Below are 19475 nucleotides of genomic sequence, written 5' to 3'. Positions count from 1 at the left end.
ACATACATTCCAGGATAGTTTTTAATCACTTTGAATTGGAATGATTCCACAGAGACAGTTTCCACTTTCCTTGTGTTATCACATCCCAAGTACTTCCAGTAAACTCTCCATGTTTGAAAGTTGAGTGCCGCCTATGAAGCCTGCAAGAACGGGTCATTTATCATGTGCATACCAGCTCAGGGCGGTTTCCTGTTCTATAAGAAAATGCATCCCTGGTGTAACCTGCGCAGAGGTCTTACAACTGAGTTCTACCACTGACCCGTAGCAGTACCAGTGACAGAGTTCCCTGATAGCAACACGAAGGTAACAGCATGAAGACAAAAACCGCACCAATAGTTAAACCCCCGCATATTTACCGTAGCATACCACCAGCTTGCAAAAGCCATACTGAGAACCGCTCCCTCCTTTCCACTTGCCTTATCCGGGCAAACTTCAGATTCTGTTTTACCAACTGCACTCCTAAACGCAACCTAGCAGTGGCTAGGTTAGCAGGGAGGGACAAATATGGGGGAGCAATGAAAGGAGAGAGGTGTGGCTATAGCGGGTGTGTTGCTCTAGCTGGCCCGCCCCAAACAGGCAGTAGATTAAAAAAGCAAGGGGATGGGTTCTTAGTACTGTGCCTGCTGGGGCCGCCACTCCTTTGTGTTTTGCGGCAGGCTGTTAAGTCACATCAGCGAGGCTGGAATGAATAGATTCCTAAGGAAAGGGGAAAAGACCGCGCGTCCCAAACAAGGGCGGGCTCTTTCTTCAGCAATAATTCCTGCAGTCGGACTCCCCTGGGTGGCAACTAGAGGGCCTTCTGAAGTGGAATTTTATTCGGGTGGAGTGTCTGCCCCTTCCTACAGAGAAGAAACGGGTGCGAGGCGCACCCTTCCTCCTCTCTCCACAATTCCCAGAACCTGCTGTTGCGCTAACTCCCGACATTATTATTTTTTTTTTTTAAAGGAGGAATAAAAGTCCCAGGTTCAGGCATGCTCCATTCCTTTACAGGCAAGAAGTCCTGCCGCACCCTAAATCCCAGATCATGTTGGGTTTGTGTAAGAAAGGAAAGGAATTCTGCTCATGAGCAGAGAGAGATCATCTCTTTTTTGACACATGATGAGCACAACGCCTTTTATATTGACCAACCGGGTATGTGGCGAGGGCGGGCTTGTGTATTATACAGAATCGACCCTTAGGAAGGGCTTCTATCAGGAAGAGCCCGTCCACTCAATGTCGGAGACAGTAAGAGACATACTACACTCTTATCTACTTTGGTATGGGGTGTGTCTCAGTCTGCGTGGTGTGAGTTTGAATTGTGACCATTTATATCATCACAACCCAGCTCCCTTGAGAAGTCCATAATGCTGGGGAAAGCTGAAGGAACGAGAAGAAGAGGACGACCAGCAGCAAGGTGGATGGACTCGATTAGGACAGCAATGAATGCACCACTGAGAGACCTTAAAGGCCAAGTTGAAGACAGATCATCCTGGAGAGAATCTATCTATGTGCTGGCTAAGAGCCGACACTAACTTGACTGCACTTAATCAACCAATCAACCAATCAATATGGGAGAAAGTAGAGGTGCACCCTTGGAATGAGGGGCTAAAGCTGCTGCCTTCATCTGGTGACGCCAGACAGCTGCTAACAGTGACAAGGGGTGGGTGTTGAAGGGGGCACAAAAGAGATGAAATGCATTTCTGAGTGGGTAAGCTGTGTCCTACATGTTAGATTTCTGAAACAGAAATGGGGGCAACTAATTTTCTGAGGGGGTGCTTGTCCCCCTTGCCCCCTCCTCTGGTGCCACTCTTGAATCAAACTAGCTCTTGATCCTGAAACTTGATCCTGAGTTCTGTCTCTTGGTCACACAGAATGTTGGAAGCCTGAATGTTGGAAGCCTGAATGTTTGAAACTGGCTCCCCCCACCCCACCCCTCCCCACCCACCGCTTTCACATACAGAGAGACAGAGCTGTGGCAGGGCTGACCAGTGGTCCTCAACACAGGCTCTGGCCTCATCCATTAAAAGACCAGCAGACCAAGGAGAGGGTGGACTAGGCAGCCATGTGCTTCTCCATGGGGGAAGAACTCTGAGCTGTTACCCTTTCCTGATTCTCTTGAAACGGGAGGTTGAGGGACTAAGTCACATCCTCTCTCTCTCTCTCTCTCTGTGTGTGTGTGTGTGTGTTTGGCTGCCATCATTACATCTTCCCACACCCTCACCCCCAATGGAGAAATGACATTTCCCCCCACTTCCTGGATAGTCACTTGCCCCCACCTCCTGGGCATCCACTGGGGTATTTCTCCCCTCCTGGCTGTCATTTATCCCCTCATATTTGAAGCTAGAACCCATATCCTCCTCGCCTCCTGAGCTTGATTTGAGCCAGTCTGTAACCTGGGGGAGATTTTCAGAGCCCTAGAACATGTCAAGTAGTAATGGGGTGTAACTACCATTAGGCAAGGGGAAACAGTTGTCTCGGGGACCCACTGCCTTGAGGGGCCCCCCAGAGGCACATCACATGACTCCCCACCCACCTGTGTTGCACTCACTATGAATTATGTTGAGTCTCTTGGAGATCGGCAGTAGCAGACAGTAAAAAAGGGGTTAATTTTTCTCCGAGCCCTATTGGTTCTCCTAGTATCTTGTGCTCCTCCCCTGCTTGGAAGAAAGAGAAAATCCAAGCCCCAATATTTATATGGGGGGGGGGGAGAGAAATCTTTTATAGGAGAGAAATGCTTGTTGCACCCCCTGTAATTTCCTGCTGGACCCACCCCTGTGAACTAGATTTAATGTGAACTAGATATTCACCGTATTCATAATGGGGATGTGAGTGTGAGTGCACTATATATTGTGAAGGGTGTTTGTGTGTGTATATCAGCGAGGGGCCCATTTTAAAATCTTGTCTCTGGGCCCACTCCAACCTTGCTATGCCCCTGTGGCAAAGACTAGTGCCCCTGAGCACAGAGTGCCAGCAGGGCTTCCAGGCAAACCTGAGCGCCTGCCAGTCTGTGCAGAAACTGAGAGAGAGAGAGAGACTTGCAGCACTTTTAAAGACTAGCAGTTTTGTTGTGGCATAAACGTTGTGTGGACTAGAGCCAAGAGTGCCCAATTTATGCCACAATAAATTTGTTAGTCTGCAAACGACCACAAGAATCTTGTGTATGTGTTTGCTGTAACAGACAGACAAAAAAGGTTACTCCTCTGGGATATACTTCGAAAATTAGTCACTGAACTTCTCTCTCACACACACACACGCCCGTGGGAGGGGCACCCTGGCCTCTCAACCCTCCCCCACCCCGCCCCACCTACCACAATACCATTTGCTTGTATTGACAGTCCTCCTCCAATCCCTAACGGGTGGGAACGATTCATTTATAATTTACGATCCACTTTTCCACTTAGCAATCTTCAAAGGCTTCCAACTTTAAACAGAAAAGGCAGAAAACACCACACACACACACGAACAACACTAGAGGCAGCCACAGCAGAAACAGGGCCATGGCAGCAACCACTTTTCTGAGCTCTGCCCACTTCCTGAAGCAGAGGCGCATTTCACTGCCACCCGATGGCAACTCTTTCTCGCGAGGGAGCTGCCACCCACCCTCGGCCTTCCAAGATCCTGGCCGTGGGGTTGGGAGAGGAGAGAGCATCTGGCCTAATGCCCCCCGCCCCGCTCCTTTAGGGGCTGCACTGGAGGCGAATCGTTTGTGCTGGGTTGTGCGCCAGCCCTGCACCTCCTCCTCCCCGTTCCCCTTCCAGTGCCCGCCCCACCCACTGCTCTTGGCTTTGCTCCCGGCTCTTGCTCTCGGATGCCCCGTCGTCAGCGCTCCCTCTCCTGGCTCCTGACCACACCGGGCGCTGCCACATTCCTGCGTCCTGACACACGCCCCAGCCCCGTTGCAAGCCTCAGGCGCCCAGCCGCTCTGCCGTGTGCAGAATGTGGGGGCGGGGAGGGGAGCCCTTTTCCGGGCGGCGAGACCTGCCTGCCTGGCTCCGGCAGTTCGGTCCCCTTGACTTCCCGGGCCCTACAGGAACCGCTACTCACCGCTTTGCCCGCCTTGCCGGGATGTTTTTTTCCTTTGCTCGGCTGAGACATGACAGCGGTGGAGGCGCTTTTCGCTCGGATCACAGCGCCTTTCCCTCTGCGGCGTGTTGACGGGACGCTGCGATAACTCGGGGGGCAGGGTCCGGGCAGCTATGAAGCAGCTTTTCCGACGGCCCCCGTGCCAAAGGCTGCTGCGGCAGCACTGCTAGTCCCTCCTCTTCCTGCAGCCGCTGCTTTAGTAACAGCCCAAAGTAACTCCTCGGGTTCAGTTGTGTTTGTTATGTTGACAAGGGAGGGGAGCAGCAGGGCTCCACAAAAGATGCTTGGTGGTGGTTTTCTCTTTGTTTGCCATGCCAGGACAAACCTTGCGGACTTTATTCTGCTAAGAATACTAACAGAGCCTTCTGGGCGAGGTTTACTTTATCTTGCTGGAACTGAGCTAAGATTTATCTTTCTTTCCGCGATAAGAAGCCACACAGGCACAGAGGGCTGAAGCCAGACAGGCAGATAGAGCTAGACAGTTCAAGCTATAGGATCTTGTTCCTTCAGTCACTCAGGTTGGGTTTAGGCTTCCACAGCTTGGGATTATTACTAGACCGCTTTTGCTCTATCTGAAGCAATCCTCTGCTAACTGGACAGCAGGGGTGCACCTAGGTAATTTTGTAGCTGGACCTAAAGGCCTTTGGACACACACACGAGAAACAGGATGCTAGACTAGATGGGCCTTGGGCCTGATCCAGCAGGGCTGTTCTTAAGTTAAGCATCTTCCCCCTACACACACACACACACTGTAACACACATAAAGGCTCTCCACACAAGCAGTGTGGAGAGCCTGAATGGGGTTTCCGGTGAGAGCAGGCTTGACTTGCTCTCCCTGTACACAAGCAGGAAGCCCACACTTGGAGCTGCAGGGTTCAGGGGCCTCCTGGCTCCTGGAAGTCCCAAAATGATTTGTCCGAGTGTGGGGGCATTCTGGGGAGCCTCCCCCATCCTGGGAGGCTTGTTGTAGCCTCCCGGTTGGGGGGGGGCTACCCATGAGTCACTGTAGCATTAAGCTGTGCTGTGATGACACACAAGCAATTAATCAGCTTTTCAGGTGCTCCTGCACCTGAAACCCAGGTCAAGTGGCAGGCTACCCACTCCCCACCCCTGCTGCAAGTTAGGCATCTTCCCCCTACAAACACACTCACACACAGGAACATCAGAAGCTGCCATATACTGAGTCAGACCATTGGTCTATCTAGCTCTGTATTGTCTTCACAGACTGGCAGCAGCTTCTCCAAAGTTGCAGGCAGGAATCTCTTTCAGCCCTATCTTGGAGAAGCCAGGGAGGGAACTTGAAACCTTCTGCTCTTCACAGAGTGGCTCTATCCCCTGAGGAGAATATCTTGCAGTGCTCATACAGCAAGTCTCCCATTCATATAGCAATAGCACTTACATTTATATACCGCTCTATAGCTGGAAGCTCTCTAAGCGGTTTACAATGATTTAGCATATTGCCCTCCAACATTCTGGGTTGCATTCATATGCAACCAGGGCAGACCCTGCTTAGCTAAGGGGACAAGTCATGCTTGCTACACGTATGACACACACTGGGGCTATTCTCACAATCAGCAAAAATCAGGTTAGGAGAGCCTAGCCCGATTTTTGCTGATTGTGTAAACCACTGGGCTCACAGGCGAGCCCTGTGGCTTACAAGTGGTTAGCCCGCTTTTGTAGCCCTCCCCTTAGCCCAGGTTTGCGGAGCGAGTGTTCTGCAAACCCGGGCTTCCCGATCGTGAGTAGCCATGGTGCGGCTCCACATGATGTCTACTCATGAGGAGACCCCCGGAGGAGAGGCGAAAAGCTATTTCCCGGCTCTGGGGGTCTTGCCAGCATGCCCTGCGTACTCGCGCAGGGCATGGTGGAGCTTCCGGGGGCTGATCAGCCCCCACTCCCCCCAGCCTCCACTGGCTCCGTCATGGAGCCACCAATCATGTGGGCAGCCAATCCAGCCACCAGGGCTCCCTCCCTGCTCATGTGCAGGGAGAGCGGGCTTAGCCCGCTCTCCCTGCACACTCACAAAAACCGGGTCTCACTGATCATGAGACCTGGCTCATAGTATTTTTAACACATGGGTTCTTGAGGGTACAAACAGCAACTGAACTCTCAAGAATGTATGAATATAAAATAGCTATTTTTATGCAAGTATACATTAGCAGAAACGTTTCAACACACAACTTAACATATTCCCATCCCACATCTAACTTTCCCCACTCCCCACTCTGTCTCTAAGCACCCCGTGCAGGTCACACTCACATTTGGCCATCTGGCACAGCAAGGCAACCACACCACCCAGGACAGATTAAAGAGGATTTGTGGGAGGAGGGGGCAGGGGTGTGGAGGCCCTGGACTTCAGCCCCGAAGTCCAGGGGTAAGAACACCTCGACTGGGTAGAGGCACCTTTTAGAGAGAAAGCTCTAATTTGGCAGAGGGAGATCCACTATCTAATCAACCCAACATAACATCTTTGCTCCCAGTGGTTACTGGTATCTCCCTTGCATTTTTTTTAATTTTAAATATTGTTAATTCCTTTGGGAGAGGGAGTAATTTCCTTGCTCTCTTTTCTCATTCCTTTTACAATATAAATTGCTTTGTGAACTTCTAAGTTGAAATAACAAGGTTTTCTGGTTATTAATCTAAGTGGGAAAGTAGCCATGTATGCTACCCTGAGCTTCCTTAGATAGGATATGTGTAATCATAAGTATAATGTGCCACAGTCTGCTGGATCCTAAACATTTGCAGTCAGAAGCCATGGTCCAAAGAGTTACTTCAGGCACCCCTGAGATATTTCCCTATTGCATTGAACAGCAGGCCCGCATGTCCTATCAGATGTTGCTCTCTGGAATTCCTCTTCATTTGAAAAATAGTGTTCATGTACTACATGCTTGAAATTTTTGTTGTTTGATAAGCACATCTAAAGCCACATGGAGTGCACAGAACTAAGAACTAAGTCTGTCTTTGATTTGTAGCCAGATTCTGAGAACCACTACCCATCTCAGTGCAGACTATATCCCTCCATTTCTGCTTCATGATAATGTGCACTGTGATGCCACAACAGAGTTTAATCCAGGCTTCATAAAAGGGTGCTCCCACTGCTGTCAGCTCCATTGTCCTAAAGGTTTATATACCAGCCAGCCATTATTTGTTCCATGAAAAAAAATAAATCCAGTGTATTCTGTTTTCACAGTGGAAAATAATCTTAAAGGGTATGAATGTGGCTGGAAACAAACACTCATATACTGATTTATTGAGTCCAATCCCAAACTGGGCCAGGTAGGGTTGCTCGTCTATTCATTGTAAAATCTACTGAATCATTAATGCTAACGAACATGTGGTGATTCCTAGTAATTCTGAATCAGGATATGTGTAATACATTTTAGACCTATAACCTATAACCTAAGCAGGATCTAGAGCCTTAACTGGCTGATTTCACTTGATTTTCCTATAGTGTATGGGGTCACTTATAAGGTGAACTCCTTTTTTATGATTACAAAGAACTTATTTGAAGCATGTCCCTCTCTTCTTCTTTCAGTTGTGACCTTTAAGGAGGCAATGTTCTAATAAATGCCTTGGGCTAGTTTGAATAATACAGCTCCAGCACATGTGATTATGAAGGGGAGACACTGAGAGCATGTTTGTTGAAACAACTCCTTGGGGTGCATGTATGGGGACTATATACCGCTTTTCAACAAAAGTTCTTAAAGCAACTTAAACAGAAGAAAGAAAGAAAGAAATGTGGTTCCCTGGTCCCAGAAGGGCTCACTCTCTAAAAAGTGAGCCCTTTCTCACAATATTCTCATGAGAAGTAGCTTCTCCTTAACTCCCTGCTCAGCCAGCTCCCTTCTCTGTGCTGTGAATAGAGAGGGGCATGAGGGGATCACTTTGCAGTCACATGTTTGTACTTGAACTGGGGTTACCTGCCCCCTGCAGCTTATGCTAAGCAACTACTTGAAACTTTACCAAATATGAGCATGTGAAGGGCTTGCAATCCCACAAGTCCAGGTAGCCAAGATGGAGCAAGCCTGTGCTCCAAATCATGCAGAGGGGTACTATTTGTTTTCCCCAAACAGGCTGCTCTAGCAACACGGTTCAATCCAGGGAGGCAATGAGGTATGAGCTGCACAAATGCATACAGGTAGATGGGTCCTGAGAGAAGTATTCAATAAAAGGCCAACTAATCAATGCACCGGGATAGAGCTGGCACCGTTCCTATCCACAGTTCTCAACGTTCAGATGAAGTATCCTAGAAATGGGTGCCTCATACATTGCACAGGTTTTTATGCCTGTGCTGCAAAAACCTTTTGCAGGCACACATAGAGCCCTTTCTCATGAGCAGAGAAAGGGCTCAGAAGGGGCAAAGGGAGGAAGCCTTAAAATGCTTACCTCCCGCACAGATGATCCTGCTTTTTTTGCTGGGTGATCAGATTGCTTGTGTAGATGGTCACTGGCTGCTACTGGCAGCCATGAGGTTTGGGGGTCAGGAGGCCCCCAGAACTCCCATAATGCACTGTGTGAGTGCACTGGCTGGGAGGCTAATTGTGTGTTGGTGCTGCACAGCGCTGCACGAGACCGACACATGAGCATTAAGCCCAGTTTCTGGTGCCCTCACACCCAAAACCTGGGCTAAGTGGCGGGCTCCCTAAGCGGGTTTGCCGGTGATTCACATACATCTGGCTCCCAGTGGTTCACATGTGCCGGCAAAGCTGGACTGGGCTTTCTTAGTCCAGTTTCACCTGCGCATGTGAATAGCCCCATAGAATTCAACGGTAAGAGGCCAAACAGCCTTGTCAAGTGTGAAAGAGGATGACTACTTGGTAGAGACTTAGCAATTGCACTTTATAACACTGCCCCAGCACTCCGTTCCAACCAGAAAGGACAGAGCCCACAGATTGTATAAATATGCACACACGACCCCAGACCAGGAAGTGCAGGGTCTACCCTGTGTTGTCCACTATTGTTGTATGCTTTATATACCACCTATACAGTATGTTTAAAAAAACCTTTCCCCCTCCCCTTTGTCACAATGTGCCACTCTATCACAGACCATACTGTACCTATACCTGAAGTACATCAAATATATCACAACTGTATAAGGTAAGCAACTATTATTGTATGTGTAATAAAATATTAATAATTTATTATTATTAATTATTATTATTACTTATTATTTATTTATTTATTTATTTATTTATTTATTTATTTGTTATACATAGGGGTAAGGTCACAATGTGAAGTCAAGACAGAGCTGAGATTTGAACTGGGGAAAGCAGTCTCCAGCTCATAGCTTATGCTACTAATCACTACTGAACTCGCTGCTGCATGTACAAAGAGGAACTACAGAGATGGCAGAAAGGGAGTGTCTGACTTGAAACACAGATGGTCTTTATGTGATTGTGTATTTAGTTTAATTTTAAGCAACACCTGAGCCACACCAACCAACAGGTCTAACAGACTATACTGCATTCCTGGGGCTGCAACACACAGGACATTGCTCCTTGCTAGAAGTGGCTGCAAACAGATGGGGAAGAGAGGCAGTCAGATCTTTCTTTCATTGTTTTACTCTGGAAAAATCATAGACAGGGCTGCCTTAGGGGTGAACAAGCTTCAAGTAGTTGCCTAAGGTGCCTACCTGAAGGGGGCGCTGAGTTATTATTATCATTATTATTATTATTTCGATTTCTACACCACCCTTCCAAAAATAGCTCAGGGTGGTTTACAAAGAGAACAATAAATAAATAAGATGGCTCCCTGTCCCCAAAGGGCTCACATTCTAAAATGAAACACAAGATAAGACACCAGCAACAGTCACTGGAAGTACTGTGCTGGGGGTGGATAGGGCCAGTTACTCTCCCCCTGCTAAATAAAGATAATCACCATGGTAAATAAAGAGAAACACCACGGTAAAAAAGAGAATCACCATGGAGTTGAGCTTGCTGGCTAGCTGTTTGTTGAATGAGATTGTGAACGGATCTGAGAAATGGAGTGGGATCCCAGAAATTGAGCAGGGGAGCACTGGAACAAAACCAGCAAACTATTAAGAGTTTGCTCTGGGCAATTTTCATCGGCATTGCTGCTGAGAAAATTTGGCAACTGTAGGGCCTGTTACATGACAAGGCTTTGCACTTTTGCAGAAGCCACACAACTTGGCAACATTGATAAAATAAATATGGGGGGACAGTGACAGATGACTTGCTCAGGTCAACATTTATCCTAGGGCAGCACTGATCATAGAAATGCATGCATACATACATCAAGAAATGGTTCAGTTCACCAGCCAGACAAAATATTTTACTCATCAAGATGGTTGGTACATTACTGGTCAGGACTTTTTCCATTAGCCAGGAATCATTTTTCACTCATCACAGACTAGTAGACTAGTGGATTTCCTGAGTCCTATAATTGCATACATACCTACACAGTCTATCAATATTAGTGGCATGCATTAGATACAGAAGCCCAACTCTTCATTCCCAAATTCTTCAACAAGTCTTTGTTCTAGTGCAAGACTGAATTTTCTCATTTCAGGGCACTTCCAGATGTGCTTGTGTTTCTTTTTCCCAGGTGTTTCTTTTTTCTGCTTTTCTGCTTCACTGCTGGTTTTGTGCATTTTTATAGTGCTATGTTCCATCCAAAGCAGTGGATGATCCATAGTGCAAGATGGTTTCACTGATCCAACCTCTTTTCACCTTCTTCTGGTCCAGGTATTACCATGAGTGCCTCTGGAAATATTTTTTTTTGTTTAAGTTGATGCCATGTTGACATATCGATTCACAACTGTTTTTGTGTTTCCCATTACTCCACCCACATAAAGTTGATATAGGTGTTAATACAATATGTACTACTACTACTACTACTACTACTACTACTACTACTATTTATATACCACTTTTCAACCAAAAAAGTTCTCAAAGCAGTTTAAATAGAATAATGAACAATGAGGAGAAGATGATTCAGTATTAACAGCAATACACCAATAGTCAATACGGTGTTAAAATTAAGAGATTCTGTGTGTATCCCAGAAGAATATGTTTTAATCAATACCTTGTATACTGCAAGATCCTATATAAAAAGATGCATTCAAGCATTTATAAGTTTCAGGCTTATTAACAACGATGCACTCCCTTCCTAAAAGCCATTTGCTGTGTTGGGTTTCTGATATGCCGAGCTGCAGAAAACCCACTCATATTTGCCACCTTATAGGGCACTTTTGCATGAAGCGGTAGGCAACCTTGGCTCTCCAGCTGTTGCTGAACCACAACTCCCATAACCACCCAACTCCAATTTATTGCAGCTGGGTGGGGATGATAGGAGTTGTACAGGTCGGGAATCCTTTATCCGGACACCCAAAATCTGGAAAGCTCCGAAATCCGGACACCACACCGAGAGGGGAAAAAATGCTTGTAGTTTCAACCTCTCACACACACACACACAAAAAAAACCTCAGCCCCCGAACCAAGCCCAGCCCCAACTCAGCAGCTAACAGAGTATATACAGTACTGTATAACAAAGCAGCAAAAAGCCCGCAACTCACAGAGAGAACATCAAAGCAGCTCCGTCTGTAATGGTGGAGCTCCGTGATTCCGTCTGCAATGGCGGTTGCCCAGTCCCCTCCTCAGCTTCGGCTCCTCTTCCCTTCCCACATGGACGGGCACATTTAAGGGCACTTGCAGGCAGGGCAGGGGCCAGAGAGGCTAAGCAGCACCCAGGGCGCTGTCTGCAATGGTGCTCCGAATGGAGATAGGACTGAAAATGGCTGATCCAGAGCTCTGATGAACTCTCTAGCTGGAGCGGGGGCTATGTATTGGCTGGGAAGTGTTGGGGCCGGGATTGGGCAGTTCGTGCAGTTTGCAGGAGTAATTGCTTATGCCCCCTAAACTCGCTGTTGTTGCTTCCTCAGCTCCTTAGCTCCTCTTTTAGTTCTTCTAAAACTAAAGAACCATTAGAGCATTATGGACTTCTAAAAACCAGTCACCTTTCATGCCCAAGATATCTCATTTATGAAAATATTCCAAAATCTGGAAAAATCCGAAACCCGGAACACCTCTGGTCCCAAAAAAAGTCCGGATAAAGGATTCTTGACCTGTAGTTCAGCAACAGCTGGAGAGCCAAGGTTTCCTACTCCGATCTAACACCTCAAATCCTCCTACTTCAATAAATAGTTCTAAAGGTTGTTATGAAGTACTCTATATGTAATGCCCTATGTCCTTAGGAATATATTAGGAATATAGGAATATATCAGAAATTAGGAATATATTATGGCATACTTTAGTTGCCTTCCATCCTAGTCCCCCACTGGCAGCTAAGAAAGTTAATCTTTACACTAATTAAATTGCTCACGTTAGGGCTTACAAATATAAAAGCATAGGCTGATGTCCAGACATGTTGCACCAGTGCAAGAATATATCACTAATGGTGCAGCGGGGAAGTAACTTGCCTAGGGAGCAAGAGGTTGGTGGTTTGAATCCCCACTGGTATGTTTCCAGACTATGGGAAACACCTATATTGGGCAGCAGCGATATAGGAAGATGCTGGATATAGGATACTGGATATAGGAAAGGCATCATCATCTCACACTGCGTGGGAAGAGGCAATGGTAAACCCCTCCTATATTCTACCCAAGGAAACCACATGGCTCTGTGGGCGCCAGGAGTTGACACCGACTCAATGGCACAACTTTACCTTTACTTTAGTTCTGCTAAGTCAGGAACTTGCTTTCCAGCCTGATGTTGCACAGGTGTCTTTGCACAACCAGTGGTATGCCTCCTGCTGTGCAAAAGGAAATAATACAAAGCTATCTACTATCCTCATTGCACAAGAGCAGCAGTTGTGCTAGTGGAGCGAGACTGCAAGAGATTATGAAACTCTGAGCATCCACCCAGCTACAGTGGGTATTGGAAAGAATCACCCCCTTTGATAGACCTTAAATTCTGGTTCCCTTACATCCTGAAATGAAAACACAAAGAAAATTCCCTTCATCAGCTGTACTTATCCAATGCAACCTATAACATCCAACTGAAAAACATCACAATTACAGTCCAGAAAAAGTGTCAGAAATAAAAAACAAGAATTACTGAGATTGAAAAAGGATCACCCCCCCCCCCACAATGTTAATATTTTGTTGAACCACCTTTTGCTTTAATAACAGCCTTGAGTCTGTTGGGATACTTCTCTATCAACCTTGCACATCTAGACGGAGCAATATTTGCCCACTCCTCCATACAGAACTGTTCAAGTTCGGTCACATTGGATGGTAGGTGTTGGTGGACTGCTATCTTCAAATCTCCCCACAGATTTTCTATGGGATTTAGGTCTGGGCTCTGACTGGGCCACATGAGGACGTTCACTTTTTTCTCCTTCAGCCACTGTGTGGTCAATTTTGCTGTGTGCTTTGGATTGTTGTCATGTTGAAAGGTGAATCTTCTGCCCATCCTCAACTGTCTGGCAGAGGGTAGCAGGTTTTCTTCCAGAATCTGACGGTATTTTGCCCCATCCATTTTTCCTTCTACCCTAACGAGAGCCCCAGTCCCTGAGGCAGAGAAACACCCCCACAACAGGATGCTGCCACCTCCATGCTTCACTGTAGGTATGGTGTGTTGTGGATGGTGAGCTGCATTGGATTTACGCCAGGTGTACTGTTTGGTGTTGAGGCCAAATAGTTCAATCTTGGTCTCATCTGACCATAAGACCTTTTTCCATTTGGCATCAGAATCTTCAAGGTGCCTTCTGGCAAAGCTCAAACGAGCTTTAATGTGGCCTTTCTTGAGAAGTGGCTTTCTCCTTGCGACCCTCCCGAACAAGCCACATTTTTTCCACAACACACCATACCTACAGTGAAGCATGGAGGTGGCAGCATCCTGTTGTGGGGGTGTTTTTCTGCCTCAGGGACTGGGGCTCTCGTTAGGGTAGAAGGAAAAATGGATGGGGCAAAATACCGTCAGATTCTGGAAGAAAACCTGCTACCCTCTGCCAGATAGTTGAGGATGGGCAGAAGATTCACCTTTCAACATGACAACGATCCGAAGCACACAGCAAAATTGACCACACAGTGGCTGAAGGAGAAAAAAGTGAACGTCCTCATGTGGCCCAGTCAGAGCCCAGACCTAAATCCCATAGAAAATCTGTGGGGAGATTTGAAGATAGCAGTCCACCAACACCTACCATCCAATGTGACCGAACTTGAACAGTTCTGTATGGAGGAGTGGGCAAATATTGCTCCGTCTAGATGTGCAAGGTTGATAGAGAAGTATCCCAACAGACTCAAGGCTGTTATTAAAGCAAAAGGTGGTTCAACAAAATATTAACATTGTGGGGGGGGGGTGATCCTTTTTCAATCTCAGTAATTCTTGTTTTTTATTTCTGACACTTTTTCTGGACTGTAATTGTGATGTTTTTCAGTTGGATGTTATAGGTTGCATTGGATAAGTACAGCTGGTGAAGGGAATTTTCTTTGTGTTTTCATTTCAGGATGTAAGGGAACCAGAATTTAAGGTCTATCAAAGGGGGTGATTCTTTCCAATACCCACTGTACACAGCCTTTTTTCATGTATGTATCTCGGTTCATTGCATTAGTGCAGCCTTAGTCTGGATGCCAGCTATGGATAAAAATCGTAACCGAGAGCAAATTGATTAGAATGAACATACAGCACACGTGCTGCAATTGACTATCTCACTCAGAAATAAAAAAGAGTTGTCAGATTAGAACCTGAGGATGTGGATATTTCTTACTTGTCAATGGATAATGAATAAGAGCATACATTTAACGAAGTTCTGAATGATAGTCAGAGAACTATGGCACTGATTAATTCATGCCTGTGCTCATGCATATGATGATGAGCTGCACCAGGTGGTTTTGCCAGAGGCCTCTAGCAATCTCTTTGGTGGCCAAGGCTTCACCTTGCTGTCACCCTGGATTGCAAGGAGGATGCCTGCATTTTCTGGCAGGGCTCCAATTGAACAAGGCAGCTGCCACAAAAACTGGGTAAGGGAGAGGAGGAGTAAGCTGTAGGCAAGGCAGTAGCTGTAGTTCACTAGCTTTGAAATAGTTTATCTTGAATGCACATTCCTGACAGTATCTATTTCTGATTTCCAAATGGGGCTCAGTGTGGGGCTGAGTCAAAGCTATTCACCTGTTTGTGTGGGCATTCACTAAATGCAGACACTGAGGGCCCCCCCCCCTTCCTTGCTTCTTTTTGAATCTCATTTTGAAATGTTCACTGATGCTCACTTGAAATCAACATGTGTTGTGCTATTTGCCCCTCGAGGAAAGCTGCTATTGGTGCCAATGGCCGTTTTCCTCCTAGAGCAAACACCAGGTGGGGAACCAGGGGAGTAGCTATACTTGAAAAGGAGGCACAAATGTCCCTGGGCTCTTGAGACTGGCTGGGCAATAGTTCACTCTACACTTGCTTCCCTGATCTACTTGCATGCTGCTGGCCCCAATTGGAGGACTCATCTTGGCTTCAAGCCAAGACATGCATGTTAAAATATTGTTTCTGAGCCAGGGAAGTGTGTGGGTGTGTGTGAGAGAGGGGGGGGGGGGACGGGGGGCAGGGACCTTCACTTTTTGTCCCAGGGAGCATTCCTACCTGCTAGACCCTTGGCAGGGGTGGCCTTTTCATGAAGCCAGGTGAGGCAGTCCCCTCAGGGGACACATTACTGGGACTTCAGAAAGGCATCAAAATGCCCTGCACTGTCGCCATTGGAGCAGGTCTTTGGGATTAATCTTACCCTTGCAAACTTTGCAAGGTGTGCCTTTCCTCACACTCCTTGCAAAACCTGCAAGAAACATAAGGAGAGAAAAAGAGGATACAAGATTTCTCTTATTCCTGTTTCCCATTTCCTTTCCAAGCTTGCAAGGGTTGGTTCTGAAGGAGTGCTGGCCTCCACCAGAGGTGTGGCACAAGCCAGCATTTTCGGTCTTGCCTCAGGCTTTGCAATATCTTGAGCCATCCCTGTATTTGTGGGGGAAGCAATTTTAATTAGTATTTCAGAGCGGGGGGGGGGGAGTCAAGTCAAGTCAATCCTTTATTACAGTCTTTGACTAGTTGCAATATAATATGGTAGTAGTACGATGCCGGATGTGATATAACAGTAGAAGACATAAACCATAGAAGATATAAAGCAGTATAATATGTACCAGCAGAATGACAGTAAGGAACTTACACCTCAAAAATAAATGATACAGTGAAATATATTAAATTGAAATGAAATATGTGCAGATACCAATTACAATCAATAATTTAGCATTGCTCACTTCACCCAAATATAGGATGGAAGAATCCTTTATTAATTTACTAGTATTTTTAAGCCCGTTATGATAACGGGCGCTAGCTTTCTCTCCCGCCTTTAAGTGGTTTTTTTTCCTTTTTCTTCCACCTTTCTGCTTGTCTCTCTCTCTCGGTTTTTTTTTCTTTCCCATTTTCCCCTCCTCCCTCTGTCCTCCTGCCGCCTGCTCACCCGCCCTCCCAGCTTTCCAAAATCCCCTTCCCCACTCCTCCCCCCAATTGATTACGGACCAAAATGGCGCATGAGAAGGCCGTTGCCCCCGCCTATCGCCCACCCAGCTGCCCGAGCCCACCTTACCCGCTCCAGCCCGCGGCAGTCGGGCGAAGAAAAAAAAATTATTCGCACAGTGGAAGTGAGGAGCTCAGGAACAGGAACGTTGCGTCCTTTCGTCCATAGCGGCAGTTTGGGCAGCAGCTTAGCACAGAGAGGAGCTCTGTTCCTGAGCTCCTCACTTCCACTGTGTGAATAATTTTTTTTTCTTCGCTCGACTGCCGCGGGCTGGAGCGGGTAAGGTGGGCTCGGGCAGCTGGGTGGGCGGGTGGGCGATAGGCGGGGGCAACGGCCTTCTCATGGGCCCTTTTGGCCCGTAATCAATTGGGGGGAGGAGTGGGGAAGGGGATTTTGGAAAGCTGGGAGGGTGGGTGAGCGGGCGGCGGGAGGACAGGCTTCCCCTTCCGCCTCTTCCCCCCTCAATCACCGGCCGGGCGGTCTCTGGAGGCGCCGCTGCCATCCTCTGCGGCCGGCCCGGGCCCTTCACGGTCGGCTCTGTCCCGCCAGCCTCCGTTGGCCTCCGTTCCGTCCCCCGTCTCCCCAGCTTGGTTGCTGTCTCTTCTGGGTGTGGCGGCGGCTCTGCCGCCGCCTCAGCCAGTTTTCCCCACTGGCGCTTCTCTGGCTTCTTCAGGGCAGCTGCTTGTGGCCATCCAAGATGTCCGCCGGGTGCTGGCGGTTGTGGCTCCCTGGCCTGTTCTGGGCATGCGCTTCGCGCATGCCCAGAACCGCCAAGGGAGGCACGAACACACACTTCGTGTCCGTCCACGGACGGACACCAAGCGTTTTATTAGAGAGGATGGCACACTCTGCTAGCCATAGTGCAAAGTTTTTGCCACTAAGTTATCACGGATAGCTTATCTGATAATAAAAATGATACATAAAATTCTTCTGAATGACCTGGTAGCTGTGAGAGAAGTAGGTCAATTATCTTGGTGCAAAGTTGGTCATAAAAGTTGCAGTATAACACAGCACATGTCCTACTGTTTCTACCCTTCCTGTGGCACAGGGTCAAATATACTCACTGTATGGCATTTTATTAAACTAGCCCTCCAGAAGTGCCAATGGAAGCACATTAAATCTAGCAATAGACAACTGTCTTCAGTGTTTAGGTACTTCAAGTATTAAAAGATAATCAGCAGATATGAACAATAAGACGATTTTCATGACTTAATCTGATCAGAGACTAGTCCAAGATCTTGTTGATATGCTACATCTAATATATGTTGTTTCATCATAGTTATGGCCCCTTTATAGCCTGTAGACATCAAGATTTCAGGGGAAAGCCCATAAGTTAAGAGTTTTTCCATCAAGGATCGTTTCCACAATGACTGAAACCTATCTATCAACATTAAAGGGGCCAGTCCTTTGGGGGAAAAATAATATTTTTTAGCCAATAATTAAGGCTAAGAGTCCAGGCAAAAGATTCCACTGTCAGCAACCCTGCCTCCAAATGTAGAGTTGCACTGGGAACACACCTAGCCACCTGCATGTCTGACCTTAAAAAATTTGATTGAATAGTCTCTAACAGGGCACAGTTGGCACAGGGGCCCAGATGGATTCTGTAGAGAAGCTGAGATAAAGATTTGGCCTTAAAAAGTTTTAATAGCTGCAGGAAGATAATATACCCCTCTAGTACAAAAATACCTCAGAACAGCAGCCAAACTTCTTTGTGCTGAATGAGTCTCATATTCAATCTGGGCCTTGGTGGTGATGGTGGTGGTGGGGGGTTAACCCCCTACCTTGGTGGTGGTGGGGGGTTAACCCCCTACCTTCACGCATTGGTTCTAGTCCACACTGGGCAATCCTGTGGCTGCTGTTGTTGGGATGCTTCTAGCACTGGATGTAGTTTAAGCATCTTTAGGCAGGTCAAACATTACTTACTGCTGTGTTATCATTTATTAAGATGTTCTGCACTAAAATATATGCCAGTTTAATAGTAAGGCTTTCTGCAAACTATCCTGCGAGCTGTAGTTCGATGAAGGTCCCTAGGGATACAAATGGCTATTAAACCTATTTAAGTCTTTGTTATAATTAAATATGTACTCCAGGGATGTCATTCAAATCATGCTAATATATTAGCACTAATTGTTAGGCGCAGTATTTTGACCCTCTTTCTAACATATTCAGTCACACATACACATCATTTGTCTCTTCCTGAAGGGAAAAGTACCTCATCACAGCTTCCTCTCCACAAACGCCATTCTATTCCTGAAGTCTGCTGCAAACGATGCTTCAGCAAGCATGTGGCAAACTGGCCATGTTTCTGACCTACCAGCTTTGTTTTTTGCAGTTCAGTGAAAGAGAGGCAAATCCAGCTTTGGTAACAGTCCTCTACAATGCACCTCAAGACTCATGTTCCCACACCCCTGCCCTGCAGACTCAGTTTAGCAGTAGTTCTTCAAAAAGAAAACCTGGACCAGAAGAAAAACTGTATATCTAAGAGGGCAGAGAGATCCCACCTATGACTCTGATAACGTCCTGCTTCTGTTTTTTGCTGCTTAGTTCTCAGTCAGTAAAATCAGGAGGTGCTTTTCTTTAATGGAGTTGTTGTATCTGACTTTAGTTAGGACACAGTTAAGAAGGCAATTGCTCCCCCTCCCTTCGACATCCAGAAGGCTATGATTTCAGAAGCATATGAGTCATGCCATAGCTCCCCTCTGAATCATCAGCAGCAACAAGCAGCCTGGTGAAATATGTTTGCCTTGCCTCTAGAAAACCCATAGGCTGATTTTAAAAGGAAGTATTTTTTTAAAAAATCAGAGGATATGGTTAATAATCTTACATTGCATCCAGTACATTTTAGTGCCCTAAAACTGGACAAATAAACCCAGGTTGTTACAACATAGAAAACATAT

At 46.8% G+C, this 19475-nt stretch overlaps 1 protein-coding gene and 1 long non-coding RNA gene across 10 annotated transcripts in view; both read right to left on the bottom strand.

Annotated features, from left to right (window-relative positions):
- CAST (calpastatin) overlaps positions 1 to 4245 on the bottom strand; it is a 94663-nt gene extending 90418 nt beyond the window's left edge. For 4 of the 8 annotated variants that reach the window (XM_053292474.1, XM_053292475.1, XM_053292476.1 and 1 more), the window contains exon 1: positions 4024 to 4245. In XM_053292474.1, coding sequence (XP_053148449.1) covers positions 4024 to 4074 — 51 coding nt within the window. In that variant the 5' untranslated portion in view covers positions 4075 to 4245. Of the gene's footprint in view, positions 1 to 356; positions 500 to 4023 lie in introns of those variants that run through there. The other 4 variants (XM_053292479.1, XM_053292482.1, XM_053292477.1 and 1 more) reach the window with 2 other exon arrangements.
- A 6092-nt stretch (positions 4246 to 10337) lies between these two features.
- LOC128346661 (uncharacterized) lies at positions 10338 to 19154 on the bottom strand. 2 transcript variants are annotated; one of them, XR_008317115.1, is made up of 2 exons: positions 19080 to 19154; positions 10338 to 10784 (listed from the first exon to the last, which is right to left on the bottom strand). It is a non-coding gene; the product is annotated as an uncharacterized LOC128346661 (long non-coding RNA). The 2 variants fall into 2 exon arrangements; XR_008317114.1 differs by having other exon boundaries at positions 18791 to 19123.
- Positions 19155 to 19475: the final 321 nt, after the last annotated feature.

This window comes from Hemicordylus capensis, chromosome 2 (genome assembly GCF_027244095.1).
Source record: "Hemicordylus capensis ecotype Gifberg chromosome 2, rHemCap1.1.pri, whole genome shotgun sequence".
Lineage (NCBI taxonomy): Eukaryota > Metazoa > Chordata > Lepidosauria > Squamata > Cordylidae > Hemicordylus > Hemicordylus capensis.
This window is presented reverse-complemented; position numbering and strand designations above follow the sequence as displayed.